At 41.7% G+C, this 18,666-nt stretch overlaps 1 protein-coding gene across 5 annotated transcripts in view; it reads left to right on the forward strand.

Annotated features, from left to right (window-relative positions):
• utrn (utrophin) overlaps window positions 1-18,666 on the forward strand; it is a 160,206-nt gene that overhangs the window by 41,371 nt on the left and 100,169 nt on the right. For 2 of the 5 annotated variants that reach the window (XM_020589218.1, XM_020589213.1), the window contains exons 1-17: window positions 3,236-3,402; window positions 3,746-3,901; window positions 4,552-4,689; window positions 4,827-5,078; window positions 5,374-5,546; window positions 7,579-7,729; window positions 8,750-8,925; window positions 9,215-9,350; window positions 9,812-9,961; window positions 10,182-10,334; window positions 10,427-10,528; window positions 10,737-10,857; window positions 11,389-11,606; window positions 11,756-11,873; window positions 12,112-12,317; window positions 13,263-13,417; window positions 13,560-13,749. In XM_020589218.1, the coding sequence (XP_020444874.1) occupies window positions 3,301-3,402; window positions 3,746-3,901; window positions 4,552-4,689; window positions 4,827-5,078; window positions 5,374-5,546; window positions 7,579-7,729; window positions 8,750-8,925; window positions 9,215-9,350; window positions 9,812-9,961; window positions 10,182-10,334; window positions 10,427-10,528; window positions 10,737-10,857; window positions 11,389-11,606; window positions 11,756-11,873; window positions 12,112-12,317; window positions 13,263-13,417; window positions 13,560-13,749 (2,697 nt within the window). In that variant the 5' untranslated portion in view covers window positions 3,236-3,300. Of the gene's footprint in view, window positions 1-17; window positions 192-305; window positions 462-594; window positions 766-1,507; window positions 1,688-2,400; window positions 2,519-2,913; window positions 2,925-3,231; window positions 3,403-3,745; window positions 3,902-4,551; window positions 4,690-4,826; window positions 5,079-5,373; window positions 5,547-7,578; window positions 7,730-8,749; window positions 8,926-9,214; window positions 9,351-9,811; window positions 9,962-10,181; window positions 10,335-10,426; window positions 10,529-10,736; window positions 10,858-11,388; window positions 11,607-11,755; window positions 11,874-12,111; window positions 12,318-13,262; window positions 13,418-13,559; window positions 13,750-17,164; window positions 17,437-17,496; window positions 17,928-18,666 lie in introns of those variants that run through there. The other 3 variants (XM_020589235.1, XM_020589228.1, XM_020589224.1) reach the window with 3 other exon arrangements.

The following is an 18,666-nucleotide window of genomic DNA, read 5'->3' on the forward strand; positions in this document are numbered from 1 at the left end:
CCCACTGGTCACTGCAGAGGAAGCTGAGGGAGATCTCCACAAAGTACCAGCTGTTCCAGAAGCCTGCTAACTTTGAGCAGCGCATGTTGGACTGTAAGAGGGTCCTGGACGGAGCCAAGGCTGAGTTGCACATTCTGGATGTCAGGGATGTGGAGCCTGAAAAAATCCAGTCCCACCTCACTGGATGCATGGTAAGAGCTTTCTTATCACTCTTTCTGTTATATGTTTAAAGTAAATATAGAATATATAAACAAAGATTTCTGCTTTCTCACTCACTACCCATTTCCCTTCTTTGCATTATATAGAAATTATACAAGTTGCTGAGTGAGGTGAAGCTGGAGGTGGAGACAGTGATAAAAACGGGCCGTCAGATTGTGCAGAAACAGCAGACGGAGAACCCCAAGGCCATGGATGAGCAGCTTACAGCTCTCAAATTGCTCTATAATGACTTGGGGGCACAGGTAAGTAATTCTGAGGAATTATTACAGCTGATGAGATCTCCATGTTCTACACAACACAGCTCATCTTGGATTATAAGTAATATTCAGTATCTCTGAAACCAGTTTGAAACGCCATTGCTTTCATTCTCTTTAGGTAACAGAAGGCAAGCAGGACCTGGAAAAAGCCTTGTCTCTTTCTCAGAAGTTCCAGAAGGATAGTACTGCCCTGCAGGAGTGGCTGACTGCAAACGAGGCCCAGCTCCAGCAGAAGAACCGCTGTGGAGACATGCCAGCTGACATTGATGCTGAAATTGCATGGGCTAATGTGAGTAGCTGTCCAGAACCTTTCATAAATTCTGTTGAGCAAGAGCAAATTAGTGCTGCTGTCTCAGTCCAGCAGATGGAGCAGAAGGACTGTTTGATGAACACAGCCTCTGTCTTTCTGGTACTGGTGATTTACTGTATTAGCCCTATGAAGAGAGGGCAACTGAGGATTCCTCAGCATTAAAAAGTTGTGATTTAATCCACATTCACCCTTACAATGGAAAAAGTGTGCAGAATGTTAATGGGTGTTTTTATAAATCACACCTTTCTCCCTGACACCAATTCAGTGCAAAGTAATGAAATTTTTATATGACCCCACACACTTAAGCAGCATTTTTTTTTTACCCCTTTGCTCAAAAGATGCAGCAAAAGTATAAAACTTCTGTAAAGTTAATGGAGAGAATTTTAAATGAGTTGCGAGTTTGCACCAAGTCATCAGTGGCACTGCATAAAACTGGCATATCTTTTCAAATGCACTTTTTTGTTCGTTATGTTTTTAAAGTTGTATCTTATTTTGAAAGGTTTAACATAAATGCAGTTTAGCATATTTATGTTTATTCTGGCTTCAGGTCAGACTGTCTTTTTGGTTTATATTACATTAAATGCATGCCTTGTTTTTGAGGGTACCACAGCTAGCTGGGTACTAGAGCTAGCTGGTATGACAATAAAATTACTGAGACATGGAGGTCATCACATGAATTTGTTTTATGCCTGATTTGTGTGTGCGTGTCTCCCGCCACCAGGGCCTGCTGAAGGAGTCGGAGCGTCGTAAGGTGGACCTGTCGGGCCTGACGGAGACCAGCGCTGGGCTACAGACTCTGGTGGAGGGCAGTGAGGCTCAGCTAGAAGACAAGCTCTGTGGCCTCAATGAGGCATGGGGACGCGTTCGCACCTTGACTGAGGACTGGCTTAGTGCTGTGCTGGTGAGAGCAAATATTTTACACAGTAAGGCTCAGCCAGTAAAGAGTCACTGTGTTCTTTATTTTATGTTCTTTGAATATGTAGATTCTCTCACCTGCTGTAAGATTTATAGGCACCGTTTCCAAGTGGCCAAAGCTATTCTTGAGTGAGTAAATGTATTTTTGTCTTAGCTGTGCCTTTTAGCATGCTATTTTTCTGAATAATATCAAGTATTCCTGCATTTATAATACATGCACAGCAAGTGTGCTGGAAAAAAATGTAAGTACATATGGTGAGTTTTAAAATGATAGAGTTCATATTATGTGAAAGTTGTTTTCCTGTCCTTGGAAAGATTAAAAAAAATGGCATTACAAGATTATTTCTTTGAAAGATTTACACCCCATATAAAACATTTGCTCATTATGCTGTGCACTGTAGGTTAAGTGATTGCAGTAGTGAGGCAGAAAATAAACTTAAACTCAAGAACGAAACCAAGACATGGAAATCACCTTTGCAACAAAAAAAGTTTTGAACAAAGAAACTGAGAAATATTTTTCTTGTAATTATGCTCTGCAGCAACTTATGTAGAGGTTGCAGACTACTCTAAGAATCAATCAAATGCCTTTATTTTAAGTAAGTAGAAAATAGGAAAACACAGGAGGACCTTAAACCTGCAATAAAAATCCTTTATGTCCTAATCAAAACAGAGCCTTTGTTTTTCTTTGTTTCTGTATAGAGTCACCAGAATGAGGTGGAAATTTTAGATGAGAACTTGGCTCATATCAGCACCTGGCTCTACCAGACCCAGATCCACCTGGAAAATAAAGGGAGAATGGCCCTGAAGTGTGGATACAGTGCACACATTACATAAAGGACAATTAAATTGTGAGGTTACTAGTTTGTGTTTTTGCCTGCTATTAAACTTTTTAATAAATCCCATCTTTAACTGACTGTAAAGTCTGAAAAAATAGGTAAGAGCTGGCAGAGCTTATACCACGATAATCCTTAAAGTATCTAATGGTAGGTTAGAATTACTTTATGGAAATCACTGCCACTGGTGGGGAAATGCACTCTCCTACAATCCATCACTAAATGCCCTTTCTGTTGCCTTTTGGAACACAGAGATTTCAATGCATTTCCACACAAATGGATCAGCAAAGTAATGAGCAGTCATTTCTAAATGTACCATTTTGGATTGTCGCCTGCTGCATCTTCATCATGCGCCTCCAAATGGGGGAAAAATAGGGAGAGATAGTCAGGGTAGGGACAGGAGAGAGGTTTGTTGGAGCATGGGAAAGAAGCTCAGTGAATAGGAAAATTAGGAAAGAGGTGAAGCTGACCCTTTTATGCCAGTGTCAAATAATTTATCTAGCAGTTATTACATTCTTAATGCATCCCTGTCTCTCACCATGACAACTGGAGGTCTCCACTAAATATCAGCTGGTCCCTGGCCTCCTAGCCTTGACATGCAGTGCTGAGCTGTCTAGTATTTCAACACTACAGTGCCATCCAGCCTTAGGTAATGACTGATAACTAGATGACCGTCTACTCTGTGGTCTGCCCTCAGAGCATGTTGGAGGAGCTGGAAGACATCAGCCTGCGTGTTGACAACGTAAGGGACCAGGCTACCATCCTCATGACCAGCAGGGGGCCCGCTTGCCGAGACGTGATGGAACCCAAACTATCTGAGCTCACCAGCAACTTTGACAAAGTCTCCCAGGCAATCAAAACTGCTAAGGTACAAAAGCACAAATTGTTTGCAAATTAACATTAGCAACATACAAACAGACAGAGGTTCTTCTTCGTCTTCTTCTTCATACTTACCAATAAAAAGCTCAGTGTAATTAATTCCAAGAAGGTTAACTGTCATATTAAAAGCTTATATTGACTGCGCTGCCTGAAATAGCCTCCAATAGTTTTTATAGAAAAACACAGCAATGCTCAGTGTGGAGTCAGTGTAGCATCCCACACTCTATGCAGCTGAACATTCTCTTTGAGCATGCAGTCAGATAATTATATTTACTGTATCTTGCTGGCTCTAATGGAGTTACCTGAGGTGTGTTTTTGTTTTTGATCATCAGATCATTCACAGCCAGGAGATCCCAGCACAGCGTCAGACTGGTGATGCTGAGGCTCTGGTCCCAAGTGAGGTGACGGATCTTCAGACACAACTCCAGGACACACTGAGGGCTCTGCAGCAGCAAAAGGACCCAGTCAGTGTCCTGGATGATGATAAGGTATGCAAGTTGGAGCTCTAAATACGGTAGTATTGTTGGGGAAGCAACAGGCAATGTGGTCAAAAGTTTCTATTAATGTTTGCCATCTCTAGCAATTTCCAAAGGAATTTGAAAGCACAGACAGAAAATTGCCCTAGGTTGCCTTTTATTCTCTTTCTCTGTCTCTAATCCTGAAGTTTTATGAGATTCTTTTATGAAGAATATGTTGGGCTGCAGGCTATATAAAGCTGGCACCTGATAAGACAAGCTTTGATTGGGCATGTCAAGACCTCTAACAAATCTGGAACTGACTCTTTGTTATCAAGGTTTATGGCGCTGAACAAACAGCTGAAAAAAAAATCTGACCAATCCAAAGCAAGGTCAGTGTACCAGTGAGGAAGCTCTTCGTGTATTTTAAACTGTATTTTCCTGAGAAGTGTAAGCAGCATTTCTACTTTGAGTAAGTTGTTGCTTGTTTAGCAAAGGAGCAACTTGCAGCTAATGTTACTTTCTGATGTGTAAGTAGTTCCTATTTAATGGCATTTGAGAAGAATGGAGAAAGAGAGAGGATGTACTGAAGACTGCTGTTAGTGGGAAAAAAAACTTTCTCCAAATAATTTTGAATTGCAGGCTCTTGAACTCATCATTTGACCTTTGTCTCTCTGTACCAGATGGATGAGGAGAAAGCCAGTGTTGAAGACCTACTGAGAAGAGGAGAAGAGCTGTTCCAGCAAACTTCAGATGAGGGCCAGAGGGAGGAGTTGAGACTTCTGCTGCTCCGGCTGCAAAGCCAATATTCTGCTCACAGGGTGAGAAGCGTATAAAAATATGTTTTCTCTGTTAAGCCCCATTCACATTGGAATGTTTTCTTGCCAAGGAAAATGTGTCTCTCTCTCTGCACTGATGCAGCCAGGCTAACTTGTGTTTATGGGTCTGCCTGCTTTAGGAACTGAGGGTGCTACGAATCAGGCAAGTAGGGGCGTCTGTGGAGTCGTCATCTTCTCACATCTTCCCAGAACAGATGAGGGAGGTATCTGTGGTGCAGCATAGCAGTGTTTCTTCACTGAGTCCTTCTGACTACCTGTTGGACATCAGTAAATTGCTTCTGGCCATGGCTGATAATGAATTGCTTCTGAACTCCTCTGAGCTCAGCAGGGGGCTCTATGAAGACTTCTCCACCCAGGAGGACACACTGAGGGTGCGTCGTCACTTGTTTACCCACCTATTGTATCCAAAATTGTAAACACGTCACAAAAAATTTGTGATATTTGATTGTATTTGCATTTGTATAGCTGTTATAAAAAACAGAAAAGTGAAGAAACATTTTTGTAGGGTTTAAATCTGGAGTTAAAATTGATCTCAAGTGTTTCTTTTATCAGCTGCCAGAATTATAGTTAAAGTATTGCAGTTTTAGCGACTGTTTGAATATCAAGCTTTCTCCCTCAATTGTTTTGCTGTCCATTTTTATTTAATGTTCATTTGTGTTTTTACAGAACATTAAAGACAGCCTGGAGTGTCTTGGCGAGCAGATTACAGGGATCCATGAGCGCCAGCCTGATGCCATTCGGGATGCCTCACCTGCAGAAGTGGCACAGGTTGGAGATGCGCTCACGCAGCTCAATGCCAAGTGGGACCGCCTCAACCGAATGTACAACCAACGCAAGGGGTGTGTGTACGAACTTATATTACTTACATTTAGTACTTACCCTCATTAGACAAAACGAATGTGTTGAATTGAACTTGAATAAGTCTTGCACAGAAACTGTTGCAGCAGGGAAGAGAAGTGAAGCTGCTGTTTTCAGATATGAATGTGTGTGTCAGGATATTTGGTCGATGCTGCAGGGACATTAAACATCAGCTGTGTACTTGTCAAGAGACAACAGGAACAGATAGACAGACCATGGCACAAAATCCAGTTCTCATACACAGACACACCTAAACACACACACACTGACCTTGATTACTATGAGAGCAATTCCTTGGGCATAGTTTCTTGTCTGTTCACTCACTCACTCTTACACAGACATTGGGTGACATTGACTTCCATCAGCAGAATTCCTTGGGCATAAACAGTCATCATTTGCTGACTGCAGTTTATGCACATGCTAAAAAAAAACTGGTAAACTAATTTTGAAGGTTGCACACAAAAGGTTCCACAAACGCTAAAGCTCTCCGTCTGTAATCACAATAACCTCAGGACATCAATAAAAAACAGAGTGGAGTATATTTTGTAAAATTGCTCATCCAAAATTCATTTCCTCACCTTGTCTCTCTGATAAGATTTGTTCTGCACCAAACTGTGCTGTAAGAGGAGATAGCCCTCATGCAGACCATAAATGCGATAAAGAGCTGTTTTTTGTAATAGCCATTTTAAGTAATCAGCCTCTTTGTTGATTTATTCAATTGTGTTTCTGTGAACCTTCCAGTGTTGTCAGGACTTCCTGATGGTTATGACATTTTTAGTGTTTAATAGAGGTCAACTCTTCCATTTTTCCTTATCAGAATTCATTAAATTTCCCAGTTGATGACCACGGTTTTATCCCCGGAGACCAGAAAACCTTCATTTGTCACCCAATTTTATCAAGCTGGCTCAGGTTAAACAGAGCAACAAAGTGAGGAAAATGCTCCAACAATACAAATCATGTTACTGTACATTTGACATACTTCCAACAATGACAAACAGTACTATGCAAAAGTCTTTGGCCTCCATTAGATTTGTTGTTTAAACTATCTTAGGATATGATAAATTGGCAAACAAACTGGATACTCCAGATGTAATATTCAAGCTGTTCTAAACAATATGAAGAACCTGGAGAGGTCAGGGACAAAAACAGGAGTGGAAGACCAAGAAAACTGCCAACATTTTTCAGAGTTTCTTCTTTGGAAGAAATCCAGCAAGGATCTGGCTCAGCATCTGGCAGCTTCATCAGAATGCCAAGTTGGTCCTGCCACAGTCCAAAGAAGTCTGATCAAGAGCTGCCTTTGTGCCGGGACAGCAGCTGAGAAACCTCCTTTTCAGACGCGGGACAGGGAGAAAAGGCTGAGATGTGCAAAACCTCACAAAGACAGGAGTAAAGATCAGTGGAAAAGTCTTATGGAGTGATGAGTCGAAGTTTGACATGTTTGGGTCCGGTTGCTGCCAGTCTATGAGGAGAAGAAGAGATGGAGAGAAGTGCAGGAATGAGTGCTCGCAGCCTTCAGTGAAACACGGTGGAGGGTTTCCAGACATTTTCCCAAAACAATTCAAGCTGTGCTAAGTGCAAAAGGAGGTCACACTAAATACTGATGTTGGACACTAGAAGCCACTTTGTTCTGAAATGTTTGTGTTTTTTAATATTGTGTACATTTTTTATGTATTTTCTTAATAAACAGACTGAGAAATAAATATAAATTATCATTGCAACCTTGCTAAAACAGCAAAGCTAATGGTGACTTTTGCACAAATAGATCAAACAGGTCTGCATCAATCTTATTTTCTTTTTTCTTTTCAATTTTTAACGAAATGGTCAAATATTGAATTTGGAAAAAGCTGATAACATGCTCCTGTATCAGTCCTAAAATGGTCATATTGAATTTGGAAAAGGCTGATAACATGCTCCTGTATCAGTCCTCCCCCTTCTTTGAATTGATGTTTCAAGCATTCCTTAGTTTTGTAAACTATCATTAACAAGGGCATGACGTGTGTGTATCTTGTGCAGGAGCTTTGACCGTGCCATAGAGGAGTGGAGGCAGTTCCACTGTGACATGAATGACCTGAGCCAGTGGCTGACTGACACAGAGGCACTGCTGTCTGAGAGCATTGGCCCTGATGGCCAGCTGAACTTGGACTCTGCACGACAACACCAAGAGGTCAGTGGTGGTGTTCAGATGTGTGAATGACACATTAACACATACTGGTATGTTTCACTTGATTTTTACACATACATTCAGCTACATGTACATGTATAGAAAGTACTCCTGACATACAGCATTTCTCAGGACAGCTATTCTAATACAGACTCGCAGTATTACATATGGTATAGTTGGATGTTGTAGAAATATGTTTGAGATGTAAGTAGCTAGGTGGTTGGAAGTGTTAGATAGAAAATAATGGTTTCCCAAAGGGAAAAAAAGGATTCTATACTGTACCTAATAAATAAACACACTGCACATCTAACGGTTCATTATGCAGAGCAAAAAAATGCAGAGAAGTGAACTGAGACGAGAAGGCAGCTCAAATTTAGTTTGGTTTGATTACTGCAGCAGTTCTCTGAAACCGCAGCATTATGCTGACAGCACCGGTAGCGTTACACCTTCTGTCAGTGTGATTAGCAGAGCCTGTCTGTGTAGCTTTTTTTACATATTTTTACAGTTGGTGAGGATGAGACGAGGGATCAAGTGGATGGATATTGATTAGGGAGGGGACAATACATTGAAATTCAATATATCGTGATACAAAAATGTATCACTTTGTCTAGTGCTAGAAAAGGGGGACTAAAGTACAAGCACCCTGCAGCTAGTTATACATTGTTTTTTTTTTTTTATGACTGAATCAAATTGTGCACACCATATTATTCGTCAGATGGTATAGAGAAAAAAAAAATCTGATCATCCTATTCTTAGAATTGAGAGATCAGTTACCAAACTTACCCTTTAGTGGACTTAGCGATCACTCACTCTACTTTACGTGTCTGTTTTGACAAGCTTAAATTGTTTTGGCAGCTTAAATCTTGATTTGCCTGAAATTATGCCTATGTGTCAGTCAGAGACTTGCCTGGAGAGATGGATTTGGCTTTGAATGAATCAGTTTATGCTGTTTGATTGATCCAAGGTTTAAGCTTTTTGTTTGTTTTTCTCTTTGTCTGTTCATCATACTTTCTTTCACTTCAGGAGCTGGAGGAAGGCCTTGCCAGTCACCAGCCTGTCCTAGCTGTCCTGACCCGCTCTGGAGAGCACATAATCGGGCAGCTGACATCTCCTGATGGGCCCTTGCTTGAAGAAAAGTTACACATTCTGGGTCAGCGTTGGAGAGCTGTCAGCCGCCACGTCCTGGACAGACGGCACAGGTAGTGAATCCACAGAGACACACAGGGTGCATGTAAATGAGGCTGTATACTGAAAACATTAAGGTGATATAGTCAAATTTGGAATCTTATGCCAAGAATTGTGGAAAATGTTTCATTCTGTGTCTTGATTATATAACATCTTGGTTATACTTTGTTTTTCTGTGTTTGACAGGTTAACATTATCAGTGTGCTCAATCAGTCTATGACAGTAATTTAAATGTAAATTTTAGGATTAGGCCTTCCAGGAAATTGAGATCCTTATCTGTAATGTATGTGTGTGTGTCTCCAGGCTTGCTGGAGGAGACCCAGCCCTGTCAAACCTGGTGCGGAGACGCGAGAAGCTGGCTGTATGGCTGGAGCAGGCAGAAAATGCTGTCAGCTCCTTTCCTGTTACCGCCACTGACAAAAACCTCAAGGAACTCAAGGTACAACAACACCGAAAAAATGCTAATTGTGAATCATGGCAACACATAGATTTCTCTTCCTGTTCCAGAGCTGCTATTTTTATGGTCAACTTTGACTTTCTTGGTCTTACTTTTCATTTGCTTCCCTGTATACTCAAGTTTCTCTCTGTATTTCAGTCATGTAAAACTTATCAAACCCAGGAAACATACACAGGAAGAACCGAACTCTCACATCTCTTATTTTGAAAAAAATGTGCAGTGAAATAGTCTTTTTTTGACAACAATCTCCACTAGACTTTTCCACTGTGGAGACACGTTGCGAGAAGTACAGTCAAGGGTTAGTATGTGGCTACGTGGAACAGCCATTCCACTGTTGAACTGCACAGCTTTACGTCTTGCTTTCACTGTAATCTTTTCTCTCATTTATTTTGTCAGTAAATCAGATTGAGTGAAATTAAAGGTCAGTGCATCTTTCCTGGCAGGCCCTTACTGAGGAAATGGACGCACAGAATGAACGTCTGGGTTGGTTGAACAAGCATGCTCCTCATATCCTGGCCAGTCCCAGTTTGAGTCCTGAGATCACAGAGGAGCACATTTCCAAACAGAGGGCCATCAACCACAAATGGAGCAAGGTTAAGATTTTTATCCCACCACTACTGTATGTGCCCATATTCCAGTTTTTTGAAACATTTTTTTGGCTTATTATTTATTCAGAGGTGGCCTCTTGTGTCAAACATGAGGTAGCAGTGTTATGTCCTCCATACTCCTTAGCCTTCATCCTAATTTGCTGTATCCGTCTCCGGTCTTTATCTTCCTCCCTACTTCCTTTACTCCTCCCTGTTTGTCCTGCAGGTGACTCATGAGCTGTTGGACAAGGTGGGGGAGGTGGAGGCCAACCTGCAGAGTCATGCACATTTCCAGGACAGGATGAACAGACTCACTGACTGGGTTGTCGTCACACACCAGACAATTATGACGAGAGGCCTGAATCCTGGCCAAGCACAGGTAGATAGTCTGTATAATCGCCTATATGGGAAAAGTCCAGTTGTCTCACACACACAAACGCTGTATTAAAAATGAATTCCTAATCATCTTAGGCTCTGGAGACCTCCATGATGGACAGGAAGAAGGACTTGGAGGAACTGTTGGCTCATTCTATAGAGCTACAGAGACGACAGCAGCTGTTGCCTCAAGAAAAGGTCCCAGAATCCATAGTTTAGTGGTTTGGTAAAGAGCCACTGCTAGTTGTACTGTAGTATGTAATTACACTGCACCACTAGTCCACTTTGGGTAATTCTGTTTCCTATAATTTATAAAACTTTAATTGACTGTTTGATTAAAATCCTGTTACTTTCTGTTGCCAGTATTCTATACTTAATTATTAATTATGTGTGTCCCTTTGTGTAGAGTAAGGTAGAGCAGCTCGCAGCAGATTGGAAAGCCCTGGATGGCCGACTAAGGGAGTCTCTCCAGCCACTTGTCTCCCCATGGACACTGCACCAGCATGTCGTCCAGCACCAGCAGCTTGGTAATGATGTCTAGGAACGCGCTTAATTTAAATTTACAATTTCTCTGATTTATGTATCACCAGCTCCATCTCTATAATACATAAGGGACATAAAGATGAAAAGGCTCAGCACTGTACTGTGGAGTGTTAAACCTTTAATGAGAGGGAGACAGTGACATATTTGAGACTTAATGATCATTGACAGGATATGACAGGCAACAAAAAAAAAACATGTGCTTCAGTCAGAGGTAATAAGTACTCAGGTGTAAAGTCAAAATTCCTTATCAGCTCACCTTGATTTGGAGCATGAAGATGTGTGATGAAATAATCAATAAAAGGCAGGGGGAAAAGTCTTGGTTGTGTTACACTGAGGTGAGCCCGGATGCCTCATTCATCATGATTGAGTGTGATCCCCCCCTGTCCTCAGAGAGCCGTCTGACAACACCTCCTCGCTCCCTCTTTAATGTTCATTGCATCATTTCCTTTTAAAGAAGCAATATATGTCAACATTACTCGCCTTGAGTCCCCTGCCTTTTTTTGCCCCCGCTTCAGTGTCTGCGGTCCCCTCAGCCGTACAGATGGCGAGCCTGGCAAGCGAGGACCCCCGTCACCAAACCCCACACACGCCAGACGCCGTGGCCCCCACCGACCTCAATGAGACAGCCACCGAACTGGCAGACTGGCTTCTTCTCATCATGCAGATGCTCAAGTCTAATATTGTCACAGTGGGGGACACAGAGGAGATCAGAGCCACTATGGGACGTCTTCAGGTGAGAAGCCGAGACAGGAGAGGAGGAAGGGAGGGAAATCGTGGGGTTTTTGTGCGATTAGCAATTTTTCAATGGAATATTATTCTATGTACTCCACGCTTATTATGAATATGTTTGTATGTACTTTTACATGTTCCCCACACTGGCAGGTGACAAAGAGTGACTTGGAGCAGCGCCACACCCAGTTAGAGGACATTTTCACCCTGGCACAGAACATTAAAAACAAGACCTCCAATCTGGACGTTCGCACATCCATTACGGAGAAATGTATGTACAGAGCAGAGAGAATTTGAAAGAATTAACAGCCACTGAACAAAGATGCCGTTATGTAAAAAAAAACAAAACAAACACACTAGCTGCTCCAAAGGCATCAGTGAGGATGTTTTTTAGAAGTACTCCCAGGATTGGTGGTGTTTTATGTAACAGCATTTGTATTTATTCTTGTAGCAGCGGCTTATCAATTTTGTTCCTGTCCTGCTGCCTACGTATCTGTCTCTGTCTCTAGTGGAGAAGGTATGCAGTCAGTGGGACAGTACCCAGCATGGTGTTGAGACACGGCTCCAGCAGCTGGATGACATGATTGGCCACAGCAACCAGTGGGAGGAGCAGCGGAAGGAGGTGAAGGCCTTTATTGGGCACAGTGAAGGACATTTCCACAGCCTTCTTCAGCAGTCCAGAGATCCCCTGACTAAACAGCTTGCTGACAGCAAGGTTAGGGAAAAGTTTCACTGCTAAACGTCCTCCTTGTATCCTCAAGGCGTGTCATGTCTGTCCCTGCTGAGGGAAGGCCTTTAATTTATGCAGTAGTATAAGTCTGGACAGTGCATCTTTCTACATTATCACTTTGAACCTTTCTTTCTGTCTGTCTGTGTGTGTGTGTGTCTGTCTTTCTTTATTTTCTAGCAGCAAAAACAGCATTGCAATAAAAAGCATTACCAGTTGTAGGCCTGTTTCAGTTCAAGAATCATTTTACAGCAGGTTTCCTGTGGTTCCAAACAGTAAGGGCAGAATAAAAAAAATAAATATTAGCACAGAATGAGCATAAAACAAAATAACATATAACCTTCATAGATTCATGTCATCGATGGCCTGGCTGAGAGTTTTTGAAAACAGATTCTGCCCCCTGAGTGTGTCTGATGCATTACAGTAGCAAAGCACTAGAGGGCAACTGAGTTTAACAGAATCCAGCATGTTAGATGCACAGCTCTCAGCTCCTGGTTTGTGTGGTCTTGTAATGATGAGTAATTGTCCGTTTAACAAGGTGGAGTGAACCTTTTGTGTCATATATGGATTACTTATTTGCTAATGCTAAATTTGGAACAGTAATCTGGCTTTAAAAATAAGAGTTGGGTCTTATTTAACCTGCTTGATTAAGTAAAGGTTTAACAATGTCAGATGGCTGAACAGTAGAAACTAATTTCTTTGTATTTTTAATGCCTAAAGTTTCAAATAAGTTTTGAGAATAAGCCATTAATATCCCTGCGCAGCAATTTGTCTTACTCAGAGCAGATACCAAGCCACAACAATATACAGAAAACAGTGCAGGCAAATTAATATCTGCAGCGATGCCAACAGGCGCCTTCACTGTGACTCCTATTTGAGTCACATTATTAGGGTCATGGTGATCCTAATGCCATCGTGGTGTTCGTTTCACAGGCTTTCCTCCAAGACCTGGGCCGAGGCCAAGCTGCTGTTGTGGCCTTCAATGAGCTGTCCAGTCATCTTCTGCGGGAGTATTCTACAGATGACACCAGGAGGATCAAGGAGGTCGCAGATAAACACAGTGCTACCTGGAACAGCATCAGCAATAGGTGCATGCGAACTGTCCTGTTCACTTATAAAACACAGATGATATACTGTACATATCATTTGAGGAGCTGATATTGCATCATGTGCTGACAGCTAAACATAAATCTTACATCATGTATTTGATGTATCGATGTTGATTGGCAGGGCGAATGATCGTCACACCCAGCTGGACAGTGAACTGAAGGGCCTGCAGATGTCTCTCAGGGAGCTGGAGTCCTTCCTCAAATGGCTTCAGGAGGCTGAGACTACAGTCAACGTTCTGGCTGATGCCTCACAGAGGGAAGACCTGTCGCAGGACTCTGCTCACGTGAAGGAGCTGCAGCGACAACTGGAGGTAGGGCTGCAGGGTTGATTGATGAACTGTGAGTGTGTGTGTGTGGAATCTGCTCACAGGTGCCAGCCTATTATCTCAGTATCATCCTTCATTAACACATCCTTCAACAGAACTGAGGTTAGGGTGTGTGTGGGTGCTGCTGGTTAAAGGTACAGAGGGTGTATGAGTGGTTGTATACTTTGAGTGCAGATCATTGATCCTCTTGTCCTATGCCGCTTAGAAATCTGAATGCAAGCGTGCGTATATGTGTATTTGCACTTCCTCTCACTATCTTGTCATTTACCCTGGCCTTCTCTCAGGGATCTGTTGACACACATCATCTTATGTTTTATGTAACGGTGTAATCCCACAGTCATGTCACTTTACCCTTTCAACTGATAAAACAGGCTATAATCTACTTATTCTCTTTTATTTACACCCTGCTTAAATTGAAAGATCTGTTTCACACATGTTGACCCTGTCTCCATTGTACAATGATTTGTTATCTGGGTGTGCTTCTAAGCTTCTTGTTGCTTTTAGCCTTGTCCCTGAGAAGATACTGCAATACCTTCAGTCAAATAGTAACCATCCTGGTTTTATTGGCTTGAATGCCACAGTGCTATCACTCCCATTTGCGTCCACATATTTAAGGTCGTAGAGAAAAATGATGATGAATCACCTCATGAACGGCCTCAGTGATCACACGTAGGATTAATTACCTTGTTGTGGATATAAGCCTGAGAGACTTTTGTAGCACTGCCACAGTGATTTTGCACTGTAACAACGTTGTTGTAACTTATAATCCATCATTATAAGCCATTTTAAAGGATACATACTTTTGGATTTATTTCTAAAAGGTTTGTCAAAGTCATCTCAAAGATCAAATGTGTGATAAATGAGGTAAATGTAACTTGAACTTTAATTTAAGTATCGGTCAAAGGCTAATATCTCAAATGCAGGTGCAACAGCATATCGGTGGATCTTTATTTTTAGCCTCTCTTTTTCCATCTTTCCGTCTACGTTGGAGTTGAGATTGATGGATGGCACTCAAGTCTTGAAAGGTGGTTAATGAAACAGGGACAGACCATTTCTTTTTACTAATGATGAATGCTCTGCCACTTTCCAGTGTCGAGTTACTTTAATCACAGTTTTTTTTTGGCTTCAGCCTTCTAGAGGACAGAGGGGAATCTGGGCTGTTTGTAGAGATGGATTTACAGAACTCTAAACAAATTTGGGTGAATGAAATGTCAGATAAGTTGAAAATACACTCAGTATTTATAAAAATCTGTCAAAGGGCTATAACACCACCTTTTTTAAAAACTTTCCTCCTTAAAGTGTTTTACTGTTGTACTGCGTCTTGGTGCTAATGTGAGAAAAATGAATAAAATCTTTTATTATGGTATATGTAGCTTTATATTGCATTTTCTATTTTGAGTATATTATGAGCTGTTAATTTAATAGAAATTCAATCCATAAGATCTTGTGTAATGGCCCTGTATAGCCCGAGACATTAAAGGGATAATTACTTTGGTATGAATAGTATCATAAACTGTGACTAATTTTCGACAGTCCCATAGTACATATGCTGTCATTTCACCTGGTACATCACACACATGCACGCGTGGAGCAATAATGGCAATCATGAAGTGCACGGGTACAATCAGACCGTCTTTTTCACGTTTGTCATGTACAGGTGTGACTGTGGGCATTAGAATTGTAGGTGTGTGTGTTTTAGCAATGTGAACAACGGAGGCATACAGGTGCCTGCCTGCTACTGCTTCTTTGTTGTGGCCCGCTACTGTCAGTGACATTAACACTTGGCCAACAAAACCCTCAGTCTCCCTTGTAATTTCTTGTGAAGTAGAGTCGATACTCTGTAGAAAGACGCTGTAGCCAGTTAAACCTTGACTAAACAGGGATCTTCAGGCAGCTCCTCTGATCTCCTCTCTCAATAACTGCATGTGTGAGTATCCTGTTTGTGCATGAGCCTGCTGGTAAATGATTATTATTCAAGCTGGCTGCTTAGGTAAGCTAGATGTTGGTTTAAAGAAAATCTATTTGTGCTCATTTCTTCTTCCATACCTTGTATAAGCCTACAAGAATGCACCGTTTGTGTATATGTGTCAGTTTGTGCTTATTTTAAATGTGTGAGTCATCCTTATGGGGGAACCATGAATGTGCTGCTCTTGGGTGATATGGTGCTTTTTATCCTCACTTTCTTGCATTTGGGAGAAAAAGAGTGTTTTTCAGCAGTACTTCAAATAAAAGTCAAACAGAGAGTCATAGAGAATATGAGTAGGTTTAAAATGCCCACCTGTGTGCAGTACTGTGGTCAGTGGCTCTGCAGAAGCTGAGGGGCTGTTTTATGATGATCTGTGCTGATTGTCTACCTATCTCTGCTTTTACCAGACCTTTATTCTCCTACCTTTTTGTCTCTTAATGTCATCTCTTCAGTGCCAACAGATTTATTCTCTAATGATCTGGCTGTTTTCTGCTCCCATTAAAAGATGCTTAAAAGCCTTTTATCTTGCCCTCCTACCTTCTCTCCTCCTGCTCTACTTTTCTTTTTTCTAGTCTTTATCTGCTGTTTTCCACTATGATCCTCGGTTCTTCTCGGTTAATCTTTTCTGCTCTAAATTCCTATTTTCTGACATTGTCAGTATTTCTCAACATAAACTTCCAGGATTAATGTACGTCGTTCTATGTTAAGGCCATCGATTTACAATATTTCAACTTTGATGAAAACATTTTTATTTAATTATTTTTGTGGGCATTTAGTAGGGATGGTCAACATTAAAGAGAGGACAAGAAGTGAGGCGAGACACATGGATAATACCAGATGACAAAAATCCTCTGCTTATGATCAGCGCCTTCCCACCTTGAAAACAAAATGTAACTCGAGATCCACTAACTGGATTTGTCCCAGAGATTTCTAGTGCATTTCACAGAATTCATCACTGAATAAAGTCTGTTCAGTTGTCACAGAGATGGCTCAGCCAGCATGAGGCAACATGTATTTGTTAATCATATTTTATACTCGTCATTCGTCCACATCCAAACTGTGGAAGTGCACCAGCTCTCAACCACTAACATTGCCAGTGCAGAAAATAAATGGGACTTTTACTTCCAGGAACCCTTGATGCCTGAAACGACTCCTCCCTCTTTGTAACTCTATTGTGTGTGTGTGTGTGTGTGTGTTCTTGCTCTGTCCCCGTCTCTCTCTTGCTTTCTGTCTTTGTCTCTGTCTCTCGTTCATTGATCTGTTGGTTACCTTGCATAATGTCATTCTTCCTTCACGGTGGAGGCAATGTTTTTCATCCTTTATATTGCTACTTTTAATGTGTCTCTTTCCTGCATTTCTTCTTCTCTCTCTGTTGTCTAAAAGGAGTACTGGTTCTCTCTCTCTCCTTCTCTTGCTCTCTCTCTCTTTCTCTCTTTATCCCCTCTGACTCAGTGCCAGTAAAAAAAGTGAGCCGCATCCGACCAGCTTTTCTCCTCCTGTGAAACTCATGCCTTTCACACCCGTTTTCCTCCTAGCTTGCCATCCCTTTCCACTCTTCTCTCCATTTTCTTCTTTCTTCTTTATCTTCTTCATTTCCCTTTCCTTCCTCACCCTCCTCTGACTTTGCAGGGTGCCATCACAAGTGATTTGTTTGATTCTCTTCTGGCTCTGCGTTCGGGGGTGTGAATGTCCGCGTGGAGGAGAAAGTGAGTGTTTTGTTTTGTCCTGCTCTCCTGGATCGTCATGTGAGTGTGCTGTGTGTATGTGTGCATGCTGACAGCTGTGGCACAGTGACTGTTCATAAAGGGAGAGAGAGAGCGAGAGAGCTGAGCCTGTGCTCACTGTGTGTAGAGCGTGTATATGTGATGAAACGTGGGGGCATGCTGAGCTGAGTACGCTTGCGAGTGTGTATTTTTTATTTTTTTTTCCTTCTCTCTCTCTTTGTGTGTGTGTGTGTGTATGTACATCGCGTCAGCTTGGCTGGGGTCTGGGCAGCTGGCTAGGGAGAGGGAGAGGGAGAACAATATGAGCGGGGTAGGGCAGTGCTAGCATGCGGACCGGGAGCAGGCTGCTGCAGACCTGTAGCAGTCTTAAGATGATGGCCATGGTCCGAACCTCCCTGCAGAAAGTGGTGGTCTTCCTACACAGGCTCCAGAGGATGGCCATCTCCTCACCGCGCTACCAGAAACTCTGTAAGGTATGTGGACTTCAAGACAGACAGAGCGTGCTGGACAACAGAGTTTCTGTTTTTTGTTTCTTCTTCTTTTCCCCCAAATTAGGTGGAAATGTGTTTTTAACTTTTAGGAATGTGCTGTTGATTTTTTTTTTTTAGTTTTCACGATTTGATTCAGTTTGCCAAACTTTTATCGAGTTGTGTGTTTTGGAGTTTTCATGAGGCTTTTGGATTTTATTTTACTATTTTAAACTGTGTGTTTGTGTCTATCTGTAAATAGCAGCAAAGTTTTTGTGAGGTGTGTGTTGCTTCAGTGTAAAGGTCCTTTCTTTTCATAAGTAACGAATGGCTCACTAAGTGTACCTTCGCCTCATTCACTGTTTCTCCTCCGTTTTATTTCATTTTTTTATGAGTCATTTGGTTGTCAAGACATTCTGTTCTAGCTGACGTTGGTGGGAACTCTGTCACCTCCACAGTATGTGCCTCACACTTAAAGACTTGGCATTTTTTATTACAACTGTGAATGCCTGTTGTAGTCTGTGTGTATTTATCTCTGTATAATGTTAGTTTTGAAGGTAATTTTGACTTTATAGTGGTGCAGATGTAAACAAACTAACAAGCAAAGTGTGCACATGTTGTTTTTGAGTGAATATGTATACTGTATTTAGTGAAAGAGACTTCAGTCCCTCAGTGGTCAAAGAATTGAAGAAAGTTTACTCTATAATGGCTGCATTTAAAATCATTTGGAAAGAGCTAAACAGAC

Source organism: Monopterus albus, unplaced genomic scaffold (assembly GCF_001952655.1).
Source record: "Monopterus albus unplaced genomic scaffold, M_albus_1.0 scaffold9.1, whole genome shotgun sequence".
Classification (NCBI taxonomy): Eukaryota; Metazoa; Chordata; class Actinopteri; order Synbranchiformes; family Synbranchidae; genus Monopterus; species Monopterus albus.